Genomic DNA, 23,232 nt, shown 5'->3' with positions numbered 1-23,232 from the left:
TGTGAAGGTGGAGATATGATGCGGCGGTGGTGTATTGCGACAATTAAAAAGAAAGAAAAAAATAATAAATTTAAAGGAGCGGCAGCTAGGATTTACTAAATGAATGTAGAGGAAACACTGCATTTTCATCCTTGAGCTGCAGAACTCTGCTGCGCTCGGTAATCGACTCGTCAGGGCTTCCCCATAACGAGCGAGCTGCTGGAGGACAGTGGTGAGTTGTGTAGAAATCCAGCAAAGCTAGCAGATGTTTGATGCCTCGAACTATGTACTGGGACCCTATTTGTACTGAAGCTGAGGTTTGGTGCAGTTCTGAGCATTATTTGTGCCTACGAGTGGCTTTTTGATGGCGGTCTCTTGTTGGAGGCATAGAATGCAGTATATTGTTATCATGCAGTCTTTTCTGAGGTTGCTAAAACTACATAAGCTAGCAGTCAGCAAACTTGATCTCTCAAGGGGGGGGGGGGTTTACTGGGTGTCATGGTGTGTTAGACCATGGATTAAACCTTAAAAAGTAGTCCCCCCAGGAATCTGCAGAGAAAAAGTTTAAATTCCGCGGAGGGCAATTTTGATTCTGAGGAGAGCAATTCTTGATTCCGCGGCTTGAAAGTTAAAATTCCACAAACATTAAAAAAACTTTATTAAACTTTTTTAATGTAATAATGAATTAAATATTGTGGAACCTACCATTACTGGCTTTAAAATAATCAACATCAACAAGCTTTTTTATTTGCAAGCTTGGAGTTACTTGCTGGCGGGTGGTTGGGTCGGATAAATCGCTCCATGGCTAAGTGCTTTCATTGAGATCGCTACCTGGTGGTCGCCGGTCGCTAACCGCTCTGTGGTGGCGTTTCCCGCATCCACCGGATGCAATGGGTAGTGTACTTCTACTGTGAGTCTAGAGCCCAGTCTATTTGACAGCGACGTCTAGCGGCCGGGATGAAAACTACATGCAAAATGTGATATTCCGCGGAAGGTCTTTGAATCCGCGGACGGCCGAGAAATCTGCGGTAATTTCCGCTATCGCAGAATCGCAGATGGGGGGACTAAAAAAGTGTGGGCAACCCAATATTATGAAGGGTTAATTGTATTTTTCAGTCACAAATTACTTGTTCATCTTTCTGTACTAATTAATTCTTCATTTATGTGTGCTGTTTTTTATTTTTGTGTCTCTGATATAGGCTGCTGTAAAGGAAAACATCTTCCAACCATTATTAATGTCAACACATTAAACTTCAACAACATCTTTAATACTATCTTTCATACCATAATTGCAATGCGGCAACTCCATGCTACAGCTTCTACTAACTTATTGGCCAACATATATGCTGGCACTAACATATCTGGGATAAAATCATCCAGTGGCACTAATAATATTACATCTGCTGTGAATAATAACAACAACATTGTAGGTAAGTGTTTTAATTAATGTATTACAATGTGTACATTTCATCAGGTAAACATTTACAATGTAAGTGACCATTTAAGTATTGAAACTCTATATTTCAGTTCTTTGATCACTTCAGTGTTTGAATACAACGGCCCTGTTCTGGACAAGATACACAAGAACTAGCTGTTTCCAACCGCCATCCGTTGTATGCATGCAAACATTACTTCATATCTTCTACACATTCATAGATAATATCAAAGGAAAACAGAAACAGTCTATTTTCGAGAAATGCAATTACAGTTCAGTACAGCAAAGTTAGAGATCAAGCAACGTACTGTAGCTTAAATTAACTGTTTATGGAGTAAGAAGGCCTTTTCAAAATCAAAGCCAAAACCTTTTGTCACTTTTCTCAAAGATTGTGATTAGTTATCAGAGAAATGTTATGTTAATTATTAGTTAATGAATGATAAGATAGGATTTTGCTGGATCTGTTTTGCTTGCATGCATTTCACTGAATGAGTATTGACGTCTCCAGATACTTTGCCTGTAGTCTTTGGACATTTTTTAGGATATTTGGTTTTTTTACATTATCAAGCTGTAGCATTCTCCACCCATACTCTGTTCTATCTATCTATCTGTCTGTGTTTTGGTGAACTTCCTTTGGATTGTTTCTTTAGTGACAAGTAAAAGTGGTCATCATGTAGCAGTGCACTGTTTCCAGAAAAGGTTAGCCTATAGATTTACCATTGGCTTCAGTGATTAGATTAAATACCTCACAGTATGTAGTGTTATTAGAACTGGGGACCAAAAGTGTGGAATACTGTCTGATATTGTCTGTGTCAGAATAACATGGCCAACACAGAGACAAGGAAATCAGTTACATTAATATTTTGTTTTAATAGCTCATTGTAATAAACCATGTAAGATGTGAATCTATGGAAAATGTAAGGTAAATCTATCTAGGTATTTTATTCCAATTTTCTAAGTGATTTTTGTAGCTGAATTATAGAAGACAAAGTGCATTTAAAACACACTCTCAAAGTTTTCATGTGTATGAATTGCAGACGGATTGTTTTAATTCTGCAGAATTCCCCCTGAATTACCTTCAGGTTGCACTGAACATAAATCAGACAAGACCCCCCGTCTGATGATAAGGGACTGAATTTGTTAAAAATTATTTGGGGAACGGGCTTGCCCATATCAGCTGTCCCTAGCTTGCTGAGCTGTAGGGTTTTTGGGGGAAGGCAACTATTGTCCACACCCAGTGGTTATGTTGTACTGCTCTGCATGATAAATGAGTGTGAGAAGCTTTAAACTCTATGTATGTATGCATATACTAATGCATTTCTTGAAAAACAGGTTATACCAAATTCAATATGGAAAAATTTGCAAAAAAATGCTTAATACTACTACTAATAATAATAATAATAACAATAATAATAATAATAATGATAATAATAACAATAGTAATGATAGTATTCAGGGAACTTTCTGTGAAGACAGAAATAACCAAAAATCCATTGTCTGACAGGAACTATGAATATCTGTCTAATTAGGATTTTTTTTTCTGTTCAACATTTTTGATATGACTGCACTGTAACATCAATGATTTTTTAAAGTTGGACATTTATGTTGTTCTTTAGAAATTACCTTGCGCTCTCTCTCTGGACCTACTGCACTCTTCTCTAGTGAACCAATAATGACGGACTATCCACACAAGATTAATATTTGCTTGAGTCAGTAATAACCCAAGTTTCCCATGGAACAGATTGAGCAGGCTGTCCATATCTGGTGGCAACAAACACCAGTGTTAGCTTAAACCTGCTACTCTGCACTGAACTCATAATGCACAACAACAGTACAATCAAATTGCTACAAGAATAATCCCAGCCTTGTCTACGGTATCTAAAATATTTGATAAGTAGCTATGTCACTTGCGCTGGTAATATACTCTTTTAATTATTAGTGTGTTGCCCTACAGACAACATTATAACTGAACTCTAGCTTTGTCAGATTACCAGGGAGATTCTGGTTCAACATTATCATTCTGCTATGTTTACTGCTACACCTCCATTCAAAGCTGTTAACTAGGAGTTACTATGCTCCCGGAAACTTAATCTATACAACTTATTACACCCTGCTTTAGTATTTAAAACATATCACGCCTGCTTTTTACAACATGGCTGATTAATCATTCAGCCAGTTTTTCCAATGTGAGATATTACTTTTTATATTTGAACAATAACATTGAACAAAACCACATGGAAAGCCTTTGTCAATAGCTAGTGCAAATGGTCACACATTCAGGTGATCTTCACACTTGCTGATGCTAATTGCTCCACTTCCTGAAAATCCCCGTCTTCTGTTTAAACAATGCCCGAAAAGTGCAGAAGCCATTTTTTTTGTTTTGTGTTTTGGCACATTCAGTATATAGCACCACCAAAGTTCTGCCAAGCAGTCTGTTTGGAGAAAAATCCTCTATGTTGAAGCATATTCATACGAGAGTCACACTGGCGTCTTAGCACCAGCTGCAGAAATAAGATTATCCTATCAGCAGTGTACAGAGTTTCTAGCCCAGTTGATCTGCCAGTCTTTCTGGAACACAATGCTGGAGAGAGCAAAGAGAGGAAGATGCAGAGTTAACCACAGTGTGACGAAGCAAATCTTTTCTGGCCTTTCAGAGATACAGTTATTCAAACTGATCTCGCTTTTCACTTTGGTCTTAATATTGTCAAAAGCCTTGGTTTAGCCACTCAAGGCAGATGATTGATGCATTCCTTTGTTACCTTCAAAATGAAAAAAAAACCTGTGGCTTCTTTTTTCATTTTATCTGGTGTGCTCATTCCATCTTTTATTGCTACTCTTGTATTGTTGCTGAACTAGACTTTGAGATTACAAACACATTTTATGGTTTGTTTGTATCCTACTTACTAGATGGGTGGGTATTTAACAACATATAGAACAGTAGAATAACAGCCACACGTTACAACCAATTACAAACATAGTGTGAAAAATTAGTACACAGTCCTTTAACTGATAATCTTTCTGCATTGTCATGATGCAGTAATTCCAACTAGTGCTGCAGAAAGAAATAAACAGATGCTACAGCTGCTGTTGTATCTCAGGTCTGATTATCTGGTGGGGCAGATGCATTTTCTTACTTTCTTACTCTACTCAAGTTAGACTAGAGAAAACAACACGTTTTGCACTCTTAGAAAGTTCATAACTACAACCAGTCTTAAGTTCACATAGTAAAAACAAAAAACAAGTGCTCAAAAACTCAGACTCTCACACACAGAAACGAAATTGCAAAAGAACTCAATTCAATGGTTTCCTTTTTGTTGCACAAGCTCAAGTACTGTTGGCCTCAGGTGAAGCGAGGCTTTAGAGCAAAGTCCTTTCCTCATGTAGTTCTACTAATAAGCACCAGTAGAGTTCAGCTGGTCCTGCACCTCCACTGCCACACCTCACTCCTCAATCCCTCAGAGTAGCAGTCATTAACTGGTGGCAGTCCAGATCCCCTCGTAGCTCCAGCGGCCCTGGCAGCCTCATGCCGGTTTTCTGATCCACGCACCAGCACTTCCCCCGCTGGCCGTCACGTGCTGGATGACACTGTGGGCATAAAATACTGTAGAATATTCAAGTTGAATATAACAACGTCTTCAACAACTTCTACAGGTACAAATATAAAAGGGGCACTGTGTAGTTTTGGAGAAGAAATTCAAACTCAGAATTTTGATATTTACAATATTAATGTATATTGACCGTTTAAACATGGCGCTCAGCATGGCAGACATGTTTGTGAAGTGCTCCCGACACCAGTTACATTGCACATGCTAACATGCTTGTCATTTATCTATTTTCTTAAGTATATTTTATATTTTTGTGTTTTTATATTTTTGTGTGAAGGGAAACTTGCAAATTAAGAATTTCATTGCCTGGTGCAAACTATGTATATATGACAATAAAACATCTTGAATCTTGAATCTTGAATCTTGAACAAATACAAATTCAGAAATATTCATTTTTTCCAAAACTAAATAAACAAGTTGTTCTCAGCGGGAAAAAAGCTGCCCCACCGGTTGATACTAGAAAGGTGGCAGGGTGTACCAATATAGATAAAATAAAACAATATGAAGTTGCATTATCCTTTAAGGCCATTTTGTTATTATTTAGTTTATTCAGTCATGAATGAACTCAAATGATGATTTTCTTTTAGACATAAAAAAAATCAGGTAATGAAGATATTTCTCTTCTGATTAAGATTTTTCCCCAAAACTACATAGTGCCCCGATAAATATTAATCTATTTCGACTTCACTCAGACCGTCACCACGGTCTTTACCGTGAATGATGCCATCATCTACCTATCCTTGAGACCATGTAACAACAGAGTCTTATGACTGACCTTAGGATGCTTGGCTCGCCATCCGTAAAGCTTCCAGGTGAGCACTTCTAACTCCTCTTTGCTTCACCTGACTCATCTGAGAACGGTAGGTAGTTGTGTTTGTTTTGTTATGGGGGTGCAGGTGCCTTGTGTCCCTGAGGATTGTATGTGGCTTCTTCCCCTTCTATGTTTCTCAGGCGTTTAAATAGCAGAGGGTTAAACTGCTCCTGTTAATCTTGGTTTTTGTTACAGGTAGCCTAATTTGCTGCACCTAGTGCTAAGCAATTTATGTAGCCTGCAGCTTCTGGAAAGTGCTGTTAATCTCATATTGCTTGGTTTAAACAGTTTTTTCCTCAGTATATAAGGGGTAAGACATTGAGAACCCATGTGAGGCAGTGGGTGAGCTACCTATGGAGGAGCACATTCAGGAAGACAGACAGGTAGAGCAGTCTGCCCATACTAGAGCAGTGCAGCCTCCACCCACCAATCTTGGTACTGAGGGCCGCTTTCCCAAAGTTTTCCAAATAAGGCTCCTACCCCAATGGATGGGGTTTGGGCAGGCATCTTTTAGCCCCAGCATTCTGTTCTGTTCTGGTCTCTGTTGCTCCGAAGGTCATGTAACAGCCCTAGTGGGGCACCTCAGTTTAATGGGGGCTGCCGGAGGCTGGCAAAGGTCCAGTATGCCCCTGAAACTGGGATGGGAGATATGCCCCTGGTTAAGTGAGAGATGGCAGCTTTACATCTCTGGGTCCAGAGTAGTTGACAGCCCTCATTCCCAGCTTACAAGGGATATTGGTGCAGCTATGTCATAAGCCATGATGTCACGAAGGCAGATTTGGGCTTGTCAGGAGCCATGGGTGCATGGCAGGCGATAGAGCTCTGGTTTTTCAGCCGCTGGTGCTGGCAGCAGACAGCCATCACACAGTTGGCAGGGATTCCCAGAAACGGCATCCCTCCAAAGGTTGAGGGCTCCTTCCGGTCAACCATGGGCCTTTCCAGTCAGGATGGACCTTCTCTCCCAGTTCGAAGGTCGGTTATGGCATCTCAACCCAGCTGTCCTGCAGCTGTGGGCGTAGCCTCTTTTCTGTCCCTCTCTCAGGGGCTAGATGAGGCTGTCCTAAGGACCATAAGCAATGCCAGGACTCCCCCCACTCATGTTAACCATGGTCAGAAGTGGAGGGTATTCTCATCATCGTGCAGCAATAGGCAGGAAGATCAAGCCACTTGCTCCATCCAACTGGTTCTCTGTTTTCTGTAGTCTCTCTTGGACTTGGGAAGAGCAGCCAGGACAATTAAGGTGTACATGGCCACCATGTCTTTCTTTCACAACACAGTTGGGTGTGTTACAGTGGGGAGACACCCCTTACTGTCCCAGTTTATTAGGAGAGCATATTGCCTGAGACCACACAGAGCGCTCAGTGCTCCGCCATGGGATTTCCTTTGGTGCTTAGATCCCTGACTCCATATGGCCCTATAGAGCAATCTGACCCAAAGTTTCACAAAATAACTTTTCTGTTGGTCATTTCTTCAGCCAAAAGGGTGCATAAGGTACATGCTCTGTCCGTAAGTGAGAGCTGATTGCGATGGTAGGCTGACCAAATCCCTACTTTTTACTTAAGGTGGTAAGCCCTCAGACAGTAAACCAGGTGGTTGAGATCAGTGCATTTCAACCCAGTCCTGATTTCACACAGAGGGACCCTGGCCTGCTGACCCCTGTGTGCTTATATTGCTTAGACTCAGTCTCTGAGGGGCTCACACTCCCAGCTGTTTGTCTGCTTCAGTGGGAAGAAATTGGGGCTCACAGTTTCTTAGTATTTATCCCGCTGGATTGTCAACACTATCTCTGATGCCTATTACAGGCAGAACCTCCTAGTCACAGGTAATCTGGTAGCTCACTCCACCAGGAGTGTAGCCACCTCCTGGGCTGCTTTAAAAGGGGTCCCTTTTTCAGAAATCTTTGCAACAGCCTCATGGAATGCTCCTTGTACCTTTTCCAGTTTTTACTTTCCCCTACACAACTGGGTTCTGCTGTCCTGCTTGCAGCTCCTAGGCGAAGATGGGATGGAGTGGAGTCCTCCTTTTGACATTGATAGTACAAGTTATCTGAGGTAAAGACTGTTGTGACGGTTGGAGTGAGGTTGAAATAGATCGTAAGTTATGACTATAACTGTGGATCTATGAGACCAAAGTGATGGGCGGTGAGCCGAGCCTCCTAATTACTGTGTTGTTATTTGGACTCGAGGAAAGGTAGATGATGGCATTATTCAAGGTAAAGACTGTGGTGACCGCCATTGTTCAGTCTCATAGATCCAGAGTTATAGTCATAACTTAAGTTATATTAAAGGTGCATGTGTAGTTGTAAAGTCAACCCAGGCTGTCACATATCAAGGTTTTACAAGGTATTGAAGCTTGTATGTACATCCAAGGAAAGTACATAATCAGTTTGATTACTGTCAATGTAGCACTGAGCCGAAAAATAGGGGGGGACAATGAAGTATATTGTACTGTATTTAGGGGTGGGTTAAAAAATTGATTCTCATATTAATCGTGGTTCATAGCTCCTAAAGTCAGTCACATGACTCAGTTATTATGTGGTCTCAAGGATACGTAGATGATGGCATCATTCAAGGTAAAGTCTGTTATAACGCTCATCGTTCAGTGTCATAGATCCATTGGTATAGTCATAATTTACATTATATGAAAGGTGCAAGTGTAGTTGAAAAGCTTCAAAAAAAATCTATTATCATATAAATCCCGGTTTATATCTGCCATGACTCTAAATCAATTCACAAATGTCAAAAATAGATTTTCTGAATGTTAATTAATAGTGTGATGTTGACAAAATGAAACTGCGAGGGTAATCACACAATTTACAACTGCAGAGTTTTGTTGAAGTTAATCTTCTTACAAGGAAGGGACTTGATAATTACCTTTGCAAGACCAACATTTAGCAGGCCATGTGTTAATGATGACTGCTTATACCCTCACAAGATGGTATGTTGTTACTTTACATAGCTGAACAGCAGTCAGCAACAACAAACAAGACCAGCTGACAACCGCTAACAAGCCACCAAACACACACCGCAGCATTTAACAGGCTAAACTGGGGAATAATATGACTCTGCTCAGTCTGTTTCACCTCAAAAGCTGTGCTTCTGCTCAGTGTCTTGTAGAGCCTTGCAGAGATGCTGCTTTCACTGCTGGACTTGTAACAATAATAACAGCAAAGCACACCCCCTTATTTTTTTTTCCACATACAAGCATGTATGGATTAAAATAGAAGGATACCGATCATTTATCTCAATTTCTAATTGTGTGTCATATTGTATTTCAGCAGATTCAGGACCCCAATTAATGGTTTAGCACACAGTAAGATGGAGTAAAAGACTGAAAATAGCGCCCCCATTTCTGTTAATTGAATTTCTAATACATTTTGAATTGAGAATCTTTTCTAATCGACAGTCGATTCTGAATCGGTTCAGCAACCGAAAAATCTAATCAAATTGATAATATTTATATATTTATAATATTAGTGTTCAGTGATGTACAGCTTGTAGTGCTGCCCCAAAGAATCAATGAACATAGCGTCATTTAATCCTGAGCACTAGGTAAGAGGTTACAGACTTGTTTGATTGTCTTGAAAGAGTAGATAATGCAGGGCATTATCTACTCTTTCAAGAGATCATGGCACGCAGGGCCACAACTTTCTCAGATGGCTTTTAAAATTGTCAAACGATGCGTCAGTCATGTATGAAGGAAAAGCTAAGAGCTGCAAAATAATGAAGTTTGGTGTAACACAATTTAATCACTAAACCACATTTAATCAAATATTGTCTGCATACCCAAGAATCATTAATAAATGCAAATTACACCCAGCTGATACTTAAAGTTGCATTTACTGTAACAACCTGTGAGAAATATTTAAAGTAATTTGATTATTTAATTCAAAGCCTCAGACATTCCTTCAGTGAAATTACAGTTAAAAAGCCCCCAAGACCAGTTAACGATCTCAGAACAACCCTACCATGAAATGACTCCCAGTTGTCACTCATGACCTGTGCTTTACTTCCCAATAGGTTTTTATCACAGTGCAGTTTTAGTTAAACAGTAAACAGATGCCTGTGAGTCTGCGCAGACAGAGATACTTTAACCATGTTACACAATCGACATAACTCTGTCTCTTGATGACTGGTGCCTTTGCAAAGCGCTTTCCCTTTATCACTGACTCTGTGTCTGCTGCTGTGATTGCATATACAGCTCGAGGCTCTCTTATCTGTGTTTTTATGTCCTGTGAGTTTCTCACTCTTATCTGTAGTTGCCCAAACTTGCAAAGGCAACACAACAAGAAACTGCATCCAACAGCTAATTGCACCCATCACAGCAATAAAGCAATTATTATTGTCCAACAGTTGTGGGGAAACCATTTCATGCATGCATCCTAGGAGTAAATCACTTTTCATATGAGCTTAGCAAAATAAGGTTTTGGTGTACTTGGCATGACAGTCTTCTTGGAGACACATTGTGTTGATCTTGAACTAGTAAGACTAGTGATATTTCATCTGCTGCAGGCATGTTCTGTGTTTTGGCTTACGGATTATGGACATTGCTTATGTGGTTTGAAGTGTAAAGATAGGCATTTTTATTTGTGTTGGCTTAAGACCGACAAGCTTAAGACCCACAGTTTACCCGTACACATGGCCAAATAGTGGTTTGCTCAGTATTTAATAAAGCTCATGAAATCACAGACCTGTTTAGCGTGGAAATCTCCGTTCCTGTCACAGTTGGGTATGGGGATTGTGAAGAGATCATCATGTGTGCGGGTGTTTGATGCCAATCTATCCAACGCTCGCTGTAGCTCAGCACGACATGGAGCCTGTAGGACAAATGGTTTTTGACTTGTTTGTTCACGTTGCATAAGAAAACTGCAGATTAAAACCTAAAAACAACCACCAAGTTAAGATGTCATTTCAGTTTGTTATAACAAGCAATGGAGAGTAAATCTGCAATGTCTTAAAAACTGAGGATAGTAATAAAGTTATTTTAGAAAATAAATAGCAGCCAAGCTGGGAAAACAGGACGTATTTTTCTTGATTGAGGTTTAAGATTATTACTCAAATTAAACTTGACCTGATGAGCACATTTCCTCCGGTGCTCATGGACACTTGTGACAGTTGTCGCACATTAGTATTTTAATCATATTATAGTTTATTGAAATCAAGTGTTCAAATAGTGCTGAGAGTCAGCTGCGATGAGTTCACAAGCCGACTAATGATTGCATTCGCATGCATCCTTGTGACAATTTTTTAATCAACCTGCAAAGCCAATCTAACAGCATGCCCATGAAGACGTTGAAAACAATCCATTGAGAATTACATTGAAAGTCTAACTATCCAAAACACAAGGTAAAACTAACTGGGCTGGTGGTCTTAGTAAATCTATATGTGTGTGTGTTTGTCTGATTGTGTGGGATTCATCTAACATGTCTGTTCTAAATAAATGTACTAAAATATGGTAAAAGCAGCCGGTTACTGATTAATAGGGATGTTATCATCCTGCTCTTGCCCATGTTAAAACAGTAAATTGCATCTTGATGTCAATGTGCACCTGTACTTTATTTCGCAAGACCGCAATTAAGTGTTACGGTCTGTAAATAACTAATTTGTACAATTTATAACCTGACCGTTACACTTGTGGCTTTGGAACTATAAAGCCTTAATGAAAAACACCTGCTTTGGCTGAGGCATGTGTTGCAGATAGATATCCTGTTTTCGGTGCAAATGATAAGATATCCGGATCTCATTTCACTCACCAGCACCGCCTTGGTCTCCTCCCTGGCGGTGTTGCTTCTCTGGTTTGTGGATTTAGGAGGGTGTCGTGCCAGGGTCTTCTGTATGCAGCGCTTGTCCTGTGGACTGCACCTGATATTGCTGTTGTTTGGGTGCTCAGGGACGATCTCATCCTGCCGGTCCATTGCTAAAGGACAGGGAATAGAGCTTTGTTCCTTAAAATCAAGGTGAACAGTGCCCTGTCAAAGGTATTGCATGGAATTTATAACATTTGTTATGTTGCAGAATTGTTACAAAATGACAAATTTATATTACGATTTAATGACATCCATTACTTCAAGGATTTGCTTGGGTGCCAGATACAGAACGGGAGCTGTTCTCCCCATCCTCCTTGACCTTCCACATAACATTCCATCCAGCTGAACGTGGTGAGATGTAGGCTAAAAATGAGGCCAGGTTAACCTCAAGGACAGAGCCATGTTCTCGCTCTGGGGGGTAATCTGTAGCTCAGAGTCTGCCCTGCTACTTTTCAACTACTGCACCACAGCCATGCCATGAGCTCTGAGACTTTTTAAACTGTACCACCCCTGTTCTGCCACCCTCTGAACATTGTGGTCTGTGCCACATTCACCTTTGCATCCCTATAATCCTGCAGTTCTGCGGCCCTGCAGGCAGCCAGCTGCTTCCTCAGGAAATGCCCCCCTCTCTCTTCATTCTCCACCCCTCCACAACAACCCCAGTCTGTGCCAGATGGAGGTTGTTAAAGGGCATTTGCAATGTCACAAGTGGGCACAACTGTGTGTGTGTGTGTGTGTGTGTGCACGCACACGCGTGTGTGTGCCTGCATGTGAGTGTGTGTGCATGCTTTGGCTTGTGTACATGTGTTAGTTCACGGTCGGGGCAAAAGATGGCTAAAATGAGGGATAAAGGTTGCGTGTCTTTGTTTGTGCACATGGGTGTTGACTTTCACCTGTGGCTCGTAAGACTTGGCAGTATTTTTATGCTCTCCGCTTACAAGCCATGGCATTTTACAGATTGGCATCAGAATCAAAGGACTTTAAACTGCGGTTTTACCATTTTCAAGCTGTTCTAGCTCTGATCATTGAACCAGATCTGAGCTCTGGTTAATATCTACGTTCACTAAGCCCAATTAATTGCTGTTGGCAAAAAAGATAATGAAGGTGGGTCAGTAGTAGCCTCTTTAATCTTGTGCAATGTGCAGGCTTTTCTCATGTCTTCAGTGCATGAAGGCGCACACACACACACACACACACACACACACACACACACACACACACACACACAATGTGACCAAGCTGTTCTTTGTACAACTATTGTAGTTCTCAAGCTAGCCATGGCCCTTCTGTATTCAAGATATTGATCCTGGACCTTTTTCTGGTGATGACCTAAATTTTTATTACTGCTCAGCAACAGTTGGAAGGTGACCATGTTCCTTTAAACTTCAGAGACAGTCATCTTGCTTGGCTTGGCTTGTCAGGGGGGGGGAAGTGTCTCTTGGCTGTTTGTATTTTTAGTCATGTTGCTGTTAAGCTCTGCTCATCAGCACTTTTCTTCCACAAGAGCCAACAGCGTTTCAGCGATTTCCTTCGTTCCAAGTTGTTCTTTCTCTTCTTTTGCCAGTTCACACTTTTCCGATTCCACGCTCTTTCATAGGGTGAGCCAAAGTGATTTAGAAGTGGGTCAGGGGTGGCATGTCCTGTTTGCTACCACTGCTGTTTCCATGGAGGAAGTTGCCCCTTCTCTGTGTGGTTTCATTTGATTTGGATCATCAGCTCTTGAATTTTGAAATATAATTGCAGTGCATTATCAGCTCTGAAGCTAATATATTTGAGGGCATTTCCATTTATTGGTGCAGAGCAAAGATAGAGAAAGGGCTTAAGTAAACATATGACCATACTTAGAATCAGGAACAGACATCCTCATTCTGTTTGGTCTTTGGTTACATTATATGTCAAAACTAAGAAATTCACTAAGACATAGACAAAACCCACTGCCTGTCCATTAGTATTCAGGTTAAATCCATCATCATCATATTCATTAAATTGATAGCCTAGTGTATGGGCAATGCAGCTTGTGATTAGCAGGTGGTCACATAGCCACTTAGTTAATTATATAATCACTATGATGCAGCACTGATCATAGAGTGAACACAAAACTCCATTTTGTCAGCACTTTACCAACAAATTCCAAATCTATTACACAACAAACTGCACTGCTTGCTCAATCTAATTCTTAGTTAAATATTTGTTGTCACATATCAGCTGACGACTTGCAAATGTATTCGTCACACTGGCCCCCAGACGTGTGAGCATCATTCATGATGTGATGAGAGATAGCAGTCTGATTGGCAGGCACGCTCCCTCTGATGAATACTTTTTTCTGTTTGGGGAAACATCACTGTCTTCGCAGTTAAATCATTTTATCTACTTCATGACAAGACATGCTATGTCTACTGTTTATATACTTGTATTTTCTTTGCAATCCACAGGACACTGACATAGGGAGCTCAAGGACATTGTTTTCAAATTCTACTGTCTGTGGCTTTAAGGCTGAACTTGTGAACCTCAAAGACAAATATCCGCCTCAAATAAATATTTGTCTATGCTGCGAGAGATTGGCGGTGTACTTTCCTACAGTTTATAAATCCACAAACGTAGGTCTTGGATCGAAAACCTCAACCACATTGTGAGACATTCGTGAAAAATTCTGCACCCCTCTGACTGATATAGGAGCCAATATTAGCTTAAGTAGCTTATATGCATATGTTGCTGCCAATGAGTAACAAGAAATGCAGACATACAGTCATGGTCAACGCTTGTAAAGAACATGTATTTCATGGTAGTTTGCAGTTCCGATGATTTCTGCAGCTCTCATTTTTCTATAATGGAATGAATGAAACACAAGCTACTTTTTTGGTTTGGTTCAATATTTTTTTTTTAATTAATTCTATATATTCTTTGTTTTGTTTGTTTTCATATATGTTTGTTCTACTTTGTTAAGAGTTCTTAGGTATCCTGAAAGGCGCTATATAAATTGAATCTATTATTATTATTATTATTATTATTATTATTATTATTATTATTATTATTATTATTATTATTATTATTATTATTATTATTATTAATGGATTATCATAGGTCTTCTGAAAATATGACCAAATCTGCTGGTTCAAAAATATACATGTATAAAATTATAATATTAAGTGAAATGTCCCTTGACCATTTTCACCTCAATCAGGTGCTTTTGAAAACCATACACAAGCTTCTGGTAGTCCTCTGGCTGAGATTGTTGGCTTCCTGTCACAGACATGGTTCTTCAGCATTGTTCAAAACCTCACAAAGCCTGACTTAGCCATTCCTTTACCACGTTTGATGCGTGTTTGGGATCATCGTCCTGTATGAACATCCAAGACCCAATCTTCTGCTGATGATTTTAGGTTTCCCTGCAGATTTGGAGATAATCCTCCTCCTTCATTATTCCATTTACTTTCTTTAGAGCAGCAGATCCACTGGCAACAAAACAGCCTCACAGCATAATTCTACCAGCACCATGCTAAACAGTAGGTACGATGTTCTTTGGGTTAAAGGCCTCACCTTCCCACCGAGTTTTCCTCAAGGTGTTTTTTCCGTTGTCCGTGTGACCAGCAGAAAACGTCCATCGAGCTTTAAGGGCTGGATCAAGGGCTTCTTGCTTGCACAGCAGCCTCTCAGCTTGTGTTGATGCAAGACGTGCTTTGACTTTGACACCCGTCTTCCAGGCACTGTCTAATTCATTGCAGACTTGCTTTTTGGTGCTTTTTGGTTGACTCTTGACCATCAAGGCCAGTCTTTTCTCAGCAGCAGGTTATAGTTTGTGTTTTCTTCCTGATCGTGGCAGTGACACAGCTGAGCCATGCACTTGAAACGGCTCAAAGTGACTTTACTGATTTATTCAAATTAATAATGCACTCTTTCAGATCAATGCTGAGCTCCTTAAATGTTCCCATTGAAGTGTTTGTGGCTGAGTGTGTTTGTGTATCAAACAAGGCCTATTAAAATGGGCCCATTAATCAGCCATTATCAATCGTAATTACTCAGAAGAGGTTAAGAGGCCACGCTACAAAGCAAATTTGATTCCCACAACTTTCCATAATCGCAAAATGTATTGTTTGAATTGCCTTATGTATATTTTCGACCCTGACAATTTGGTCACATTTTCAGAGGACCAATAATGAATCCATCATTAAACCAAACTTCATGAATGTTTTTTGTGACAAAGTAGTATGTGTTACACTCATTCCATCACAGAAAAATGAAAGTCGTAGAAATCAATTGGACTCAAGACTGCCATGATATTCATGCTCTTTACAAGTGTATGTAAACATTTGACTGCAACTGTTTGTAAGAGCACTGTCAGGTATAACCATAAAATGTCCCACTCATATTTTGCACGTGCATATTTGGCTCACCATTCTTTAAAAGACAGTTGTAAATGAGACTTAAAAAGTGCACCTTGCTGCAGTGATGCAGAAGAGTTCTTCTTGGTGTGCCCATGCTTTGTGACATGAGCGTTGGTTGTGGTTTTAGTTGCAGCTGGTGTAGTTGTAGGTGTACCATGGCACATCTGGCCAGGCAAATTGAAAAATTTTAATCTGAGAGAGCAGTAACATATTGGTGGTTATTACTGTTTAAAGTGTGTTTACAGGTAGTAGTAATTGTAACAGTATGAAGTCTTTTGGGGTTTTGGAGGAAGCTAAGCGTAATCTGATGAATTGGCTCCAGCGATGTCACTCAGTGGCTGAGTTACAATGTGGGTAATGTAGGCTCCACTGATCTAGCATTGCTCTCCAATAACACTGTTGGATTCATGATGGACAGTTTTAAAACAAATTATCAAAATCGATACAGCAGAACCAGAGACATAGCCTTCTTATATCACACATTCATCTTCCTCTTTAAAATCTGGTGCCTTCGTTACACACAATGTGATTTTGTCACTGGAGGCAATTTATCTGATTGCATGCAGCTTCTACTGGAGTCACAAAAGGAAAAATATTTCTTCATATCATATGTTTATGTAAATATATAGCTCAGGTGTGCAAAATATGAAACTACAAAAATAATTGTACAATAATAGGAAACAGAGAAGGAAATACCAACAGTCAAATCAGTGCTGCAGAGGTTTTAAGTGACATGCGTTTAGTTGCAATAGAGAGCTCATTGTGGCAGAATCGACTCCATTACTCTGTCTTTGGCTCAGCCAGAATCATTCCTGTTCTGTCGTCTTATTTATTTATGGTTTCCAAACATAGAGATTAGCCTGATTTTATCTAATCAGACCATAAAAGTGTTTAAAATTGTGAATTTCACGTGATTGTTTATAGTGTTGTGTTTCTTCTTGACTCTTACACTATGATGACAGCAACTAATCTGCTGAAAAATGTATTTAGTTATTTCAAGAGTTGAGTTCTGGCTGCAAACTCAAAAGTCAACTAGGCTTACTACCAAAAAACTGTTCTGTTCAGTCAACACTGGATTCTGCCAGTATCAGACCACTGATTTCCAGGCAGAGCATTTTTGTGAATCAGTTAATCATCAGAGTTGCTGTCTGGTGCAGTTGTAAGGGCACTCTTCAACACTACCAGCATGTCCTGTAAGAAGGCCACTGAAACTCTTTATAGTGTCAGTTGTCTGAGGAAAGATAGAAAGCTGCTCCACCACCCATTCAGCTGATGTCAAAGCAGACGTAGACGTACAACATGTTTGAATCCAAAGAGAGCACAGCAGCAAACTTTTACTGTCTGCGTCGATTAAGTTTTAATGTTTAAGGAACAGAAAATAATTAGGAGCTACAAATCTGAAACTAATGAATGCCTACTTTGAAACCGCATTAATTGATTTTTAATCTGACAGGTATTATGGATAATATTTACGAGAAAATGCCACTAAACCTCCCCACAACAAAACTAGTTCACAAAAACTTAAGCAAACTATAAAATCCCCATCACTCTTAGCAGGTGTCCAGCAGTTTATTCTTTTTCAACAGAGAAAACACAATTTTGCTTACCGAGGCTTGAACTCTCTTATTGTCTCTAATAAGGCAGCTATAGCACACGGAAAAAAATACGAATATTGGATGGAGCCAAAACTTTCCTAGATAGATTATCGTCAGGATAAACATTATTGTTTATCCTGACAGAAAACATCTGGATCAAAATGTTGAACTGCACGATGAAAACATGTTGAGGGAGCTTGAGTGCAGTGTGAGTCGTTTCCCACATTCGCTGCCTCCTCTGAGATTCATATATCATTTTTCACTTCAAAATAAAACACATGTTTGAAAGCAAATTGAATTCCTGTCACTTGTCCAACCATACTAACCGAAGTGAAACGTTCATAGCCGTATTTAACCAGAGTGACAGAACTCCTCAGACTGGACTCCATCCACTGCGTGTTCGGTAGATTTATTTTACTTGCAGATCAGCGAGTCGGTTCTCTCGTAGTGAGCTGGGATAATCTTAGCCATTCATCCCTTTTTGACTTATAGTACTACTACGTGTGATGAATAGATCTATGAATAGAGGGAAACCTGCAGCTACAGTGAATTAGGTCAGACTATTTAGAGCAACATCATTAACTGAATTTTGATTGTTCTTGTTTTAATGTATGTGCAGACGAATCAGGGTCTTGAGTGGAAGTGTAGGAGTGGAAATGAATATTACTGTATTCTACCAGCCAGTGGTGGGGTACCGCCTTTTATCCAAGTGACAAATACGGCAGTTAATCTTAATCAAAAGCATGTATTAACATGATGACCATTGCTCAGATTGCTACAATATTTTATTGCCGAAATAAAAGGTTGACCTCAGGAATTATCATCTTTTGAAGGTTCACCGTCATCCTCAGATTAGGCCTGTTTCATGTTTGTGTATCTCTCAGCTCCAACACCAGGTGGGGGTCCTTGTCCCACGGAGGACAGCAATTAGCTAATCACATTTACCCCTGCATAAGAGCCCCAGCTGTACAAATGTGCCGCACAACCCAAAGAAAGCAAATACACAACCCTAAGAGACATCTGCTCAAAGAGGTTAGGGAAAATCCCAAAATACATCCACAACTTAATCCAGTTCATAACTCCCAAAACGTGCCGAGGAGTCCTCACTCGTTGTGTAGAGGGAAATCTAGGTTAGCATGCTGCTTTCATAAAAAACCTATGTGCGTCACAGTAAATTGGGCATAGTTGGACAGAGTCAAGCCCCACCACCACCTTTATTCGTGCAGCTCCTTCCATGCCTGTAGGTGTAAGACTTTTCATATCTGACATCTCCATCAGTTGGTAAATAATATCCATTTCACTGTCAAGGGGAAGCATTTGAACATGACACCAGGGCAGAACCGGCAGGAATGTAGGAGCAGACGCCAACACATGCATGGTGATTTATTCCAGGTATTGAGATAGTAAGGGGTTTCCAAGAATGGGATATTAAAATGCAGCAAAGCTGTCTTAGACCTTGACATAAGATGCAGGATAGTGCTTGTTGTTGCTATGGAAATGTGGTCCAATAGCCTTAAGGCTGATAGATTTTTGAGAGAAATACACTGTTTTGAAGCAAAGAAAATGGACTCATAACATTTCTTTCTTCACTGGTAGTTAGCAGCTAGCCTTTAAATAAAGTGTCAATCATTAGGCAGTGACCCAAGTATCATCTTCATTTATCTAGATGCTGTCTAGTTCTGCCTCTATCCCACAGTCCTTTTCATTATGAATTCTTTTGGTTTTTAAAAACCCTCTTCTATTTATATCTAGCATGTTCACTGTTGCTAGGAGTGGGGCAGTGTCAGACATGTATTCAGGAGATGCACCCCCTTCTTTAATAATGCATAAGTACGGTGAATGTGCCACAAAGGAAATCTCCTGCTTGTGACTGGAGTTGCTCTTCGCCTCCTCCCCTGTGCCTTTCTGATTGTTTCTGTGCTGCCTTGGTTTACACTGAACATTCTTATACAGCACATCTGAGCTGCTGCCCAGAAGAATTGATTTACAGTGAGATTTATTGGGCAGAGCTTCCCCGCTTTGTTATGACAGGCTTCGGGGGTGAGAAGGAGTGCGGAGGCAAACAGAACTCAGCACTCAGATTACAGAACACCAAAAACAAAACTTTCCAAAATGTTCCATTAACTGACGCCCCACCCTGGAGAAAGGACCCGAGACTCCCCCCCCAGTGCGCTATAACCCAGTTCAGGGCCAGCTGATCGCACAACGCAGCATCAAAGAGCCTGAATAATGTTTCAGAGGGAGCAGCCGGGCTGAGCCGAGGCAGCCCTCCGTTTTTATCATGCTCTAAACAGCTTGCCTCTTCTTTCTGATTCCATTTAGTCATGCTATGTGCCGGCCTAACCTATGCTGGCCCTGCGCAGAGAGCAGAAGGCTCTCATTTCAGCTCTGGCAGCAAGAGTGCCGATGAGCTCATCCTCATGGAGGAGCTGGACGCGGTGGGCGATGCGCTCAAAGGCTTGTTAGGGGTGGGGGGGGGGGGGGGGGGGGGGCGTTGGTGCACCCAGGGCCAGGGGAAACAGATGCTGCAATGAAGATGAGCATCCTGGGAGTTGTATATCTGGTTCAAATCTTTGGTGTTCTGGCGCAAGCAGATAGCCTACTGTCATTACCAGTAACTGTCTGGGAGCCTGGGCTTAGTGGAAGCAATGGCGGGCCAGTTATTTGATAATCTGGAACAAATGGAAGAACCACCTCGTCTGTGACACATTCTAACAATTGTCTCATACAGCATAATGGAAATCAACACCCCTCCCTTTGAGGAGAGCAGAGGAAGACAAACAGTGGAGAGCGGTTTCCTCAGTAGAAAGACCGTTAGCGGTAAAGCAGTGAACTGGAACTGGATATGCAGATAAGACGTCCAGTATTAGACATCCCACTGTGTGAAAGTGGAAACAGACTTTCGTCTTTGCGAGAGGAATGCAACAACAAAGAGGAGAATAAGAAGTCAGCCAAGAGGAGAGCGATAGAGACATTGACAGCAGAAGAAGAGTTAGACATCTGCAGCAGCAGGAGGAGGAATGGGGGCATCCATGAAAGAGCACCAAGTGAATTACTGATTGCAGAGAGCTCTAATAGCCCCAGACTGGCCACACTCCATTACAGTCATTTCATACAGCAGCTTTTATTACCTCCTCCCATTACAAACACACACACACACACACACACACACACACACACACATTCCCAGGAAAGACACAGTGCATATCAGTGCCTGCACTACACGACAACCTGCAGGATCACAGCTTAACATTGTCATGATAAGGTAATTGCACACCCAAGGGTTGCTGGGAAAGTGAATTTTCAGTGTCACCGTCCACATGAATCAAACGCCTGATTCCTTCGATAAAACAGGTATCCATCCTGCGCGCCACGCAGCCATACATAGGGCAGCACATACAGCACAGGCTCCTCGCACACACTCACATGCACACACGCCCACCGCAGCTATCACCACAACGCTCTCCTCTCTGAAGCCCGCTCTGCGTCTTACAGCAGGGCCCCTTTCACAGCGAGCGGCCGCAAGACAGCAGAGGGACTGTGTGCGATCTCCCATCAGGCCATGCGTGAGGAGCTGGTGTGTGTGCACGCTCTGGTTCGGGGCTTAGCCGAGATTAGGGTAAACAAGCAGCACATTGTCACACATCCCCCCCAACTCTGACCCTGCCCGGCTCAGGTAAGGCCCAGAGAGCGGAGACAGAAAATATTTTGGTGTGCTCAGCCGTGGGTCCACCAAGCGAGAGATACGCAGCGACGCCAAAGCCAGGTTTGTAGAGACCCAGTCCCAGCTGTGGCAGTTGTTATGTGTGAGAGCATCCTGACATCAACATTTGCAGAGCTCTCAGATGTGGTGTAAATGTGTTAGTGCTGTGAGCTTTGTTGTAACGGACAGTGACTTAAAGGAAGAAGATGTGCCCAGTGTAAAGAAGTGTATTCATCATCAGTTCACACACAGAGTCTGAGCACTTGCTCTCACCTGAGTTCTCCTCCACCTCTCTCTCATCGGTGCACACCCCCTGGCCGTGCATCAGTGAGTGCAGCGGTCTCTCCACGCCACGCGGCGGGAAGCAGCGGAGGCCCGTGCCACATCGGGGCGAGTAGACGCCGCAGTGAGCCCCTTTAGGCAGGGCACAGGTAGGGCAGCAACCGCAGCCGGGCTCCCGCACCGTCTCCTCGCAGCCTTCCGGCAGACGGCAGCTTGCCAGCCTCTCCTCGGTGCACACAGGACAGCGGATAGCTTGGTCTGACATGCACAGCGCCACCAGCGACAGGGCGCCGAACACCCAAAAGCCCCAGCAGGACGGAGCTTGTGCCACGCCGCCTCCACGCACCATGGCAGCCCGGCACCTGCACAGAATCCTTTGCCTTGTGTATGGTCCCCCTTTGCTTCCCCTCTCCTCTCTGAGTGTTGTGCAGCTTTTGGTCACTTTCTACTTGAACAGCAGATTTTGGACTAACAATGCAGGTTTCAGAGGAAAGCTTTGTCCAGGATGGTCTTTGATATTTTCAGCTGGTTAGTGTTTCAATTGCAGGGACACAATGCCTCTGCTGTATTGCCTCTCCGTTCCTCTGATTCAGTTTCACAGCGCCGAAATTCGAGCCTGCCTGTGATCTGCTCAGCTGGCGCATGTAGTGGTGATAAGAACTAGTTTTTGTTACGGTGAAATGAACAGTTGCAGGAAGGATATCCACCACCGTGTTCAGGTGAGCCTCGCTCTCTTCAAGTTTGAATCCAGAGGATCTAACCCTCTAATGAAGCACCCAAAAAAAATCTGGTCTACAAGTGTCCAAATGCAAAGCAGGTCATCAAAAGGCAGTGTTGTAAGTAACAGCTGCAGTTTCCTCCTCTTGCTGGTGTTCAGTGCAAAGGACTCACTCCTGAGAAAGGCTCAACATGAGTGGCTCTCCTTGGACTTTATACTGGTCCATGGACACGCCTCTTTCCACAGTGAGAGAGGAGCTGAAAGGCACAGCAGAGAAAAGCCAGGCTAAAGCGCTCTACTTCTCTCCCTCTGTCTCTCACTACAGCTCTCTCTTACTCTGACACACAAGCTTATATACACTCTCCCTCTTCTAGTCTTCTCTCAATCCTGAGTGCATGGAGAGAAAAAGCAGCTGAATCTCGCTCGCGCTTGCTCACACGCAAAATGCACGTTTCCCTCCCCACCGCCCTTTTTTATCAATCATTTCAGTCAAACGTGTCCGACTTATTTAATGTGACACGGATTGATTTGAACTGATGAAACATTGGGGTCCATGAAAAAAAGAAAAGACAAAAACAGAATGACAGAGAACACATCAGTGCTGTTCCACTTTAATCAACCCCAAATGCCCAGCACACACACTCAGGTTTGTGCCTCCGGGGTCGAAAACATTGTTCAAACAACAAACAGCCTCGTGCGCGCGCCTTCCACAGGGTCTCGGTGTGTGTGTGTGTGTGTTTGCATTCGTGTGTGCCCAGTGGTCAGTCTAGTCCATGCTATGGCCGCCCCCTCCCCACCCTCATTATGTCTGCCTCTTTCTCAGTTTTTCTCTGTTGCTATTAACTGGAGTGGGCAGCTATAAAAGACAAATGGATAGTCTAAACCCCCCCCCCCCCCCCCTCCTCAGTGCTGCCCT

At 41.9% G+C, this 23,232-nt stretch overlaps 2 protein-coding genes across 3 annotated transcripts in view; one reads left to right on the top strand and one right to left on the bottom strand.

Annotated features, from left to right (window-relative positions):
- LOC115592518 (zinc finger protein Aiolos-like) overlaps positions 1–23,232 on the top strand; it is a 59,761-nt gene that overhangs the window by 25,625 nt on the left and 10,904 nt on the right. The window lies entirely within an intron of this gene.
- Positions 1,404–22,646, bottom strand: LOC115592560 (insulin-like growth factor-binding protein 4). Its single transcript, XM_030435463.1, has 4 exons — positions 21,590–22,646; positions 11,583–11,746; positions 10,521–10,646; positions 1,404–4,999 (listed from the first exon to the last, which is right to left on the bottom strand). The coding sequence occupies exons 1-4, from the start codon at positions 21,945–21,947 to the stop codon at positions 4,862–4,864; spliced, it is 786 nt and encodes a 261-aa protein (XP_030291323.1). The 5' UTR covers positions 21,948–22,646; the 3' UTR covers positions 1,404–4,861.

Source organism: Sparus aurata, chromosome 1 (genome assembly GCF_900880675.1).
Source record: "Sparus aurata chromosome 1, fSpaAur1.1, whole genome shotgun sequence".
Taxonomy (NCBI): domain Eukaryota; kingdom Metazoa; phylum Chordata; class Actinopteri; order Spariformes; family Sparidae; genus Sparus; species Sparus aurata.
The sequence above is the reverse complement of the archived record's forward strand: the minus strand, read 5'-3'. Positions and strand labels throughout refer to the sequence as shown.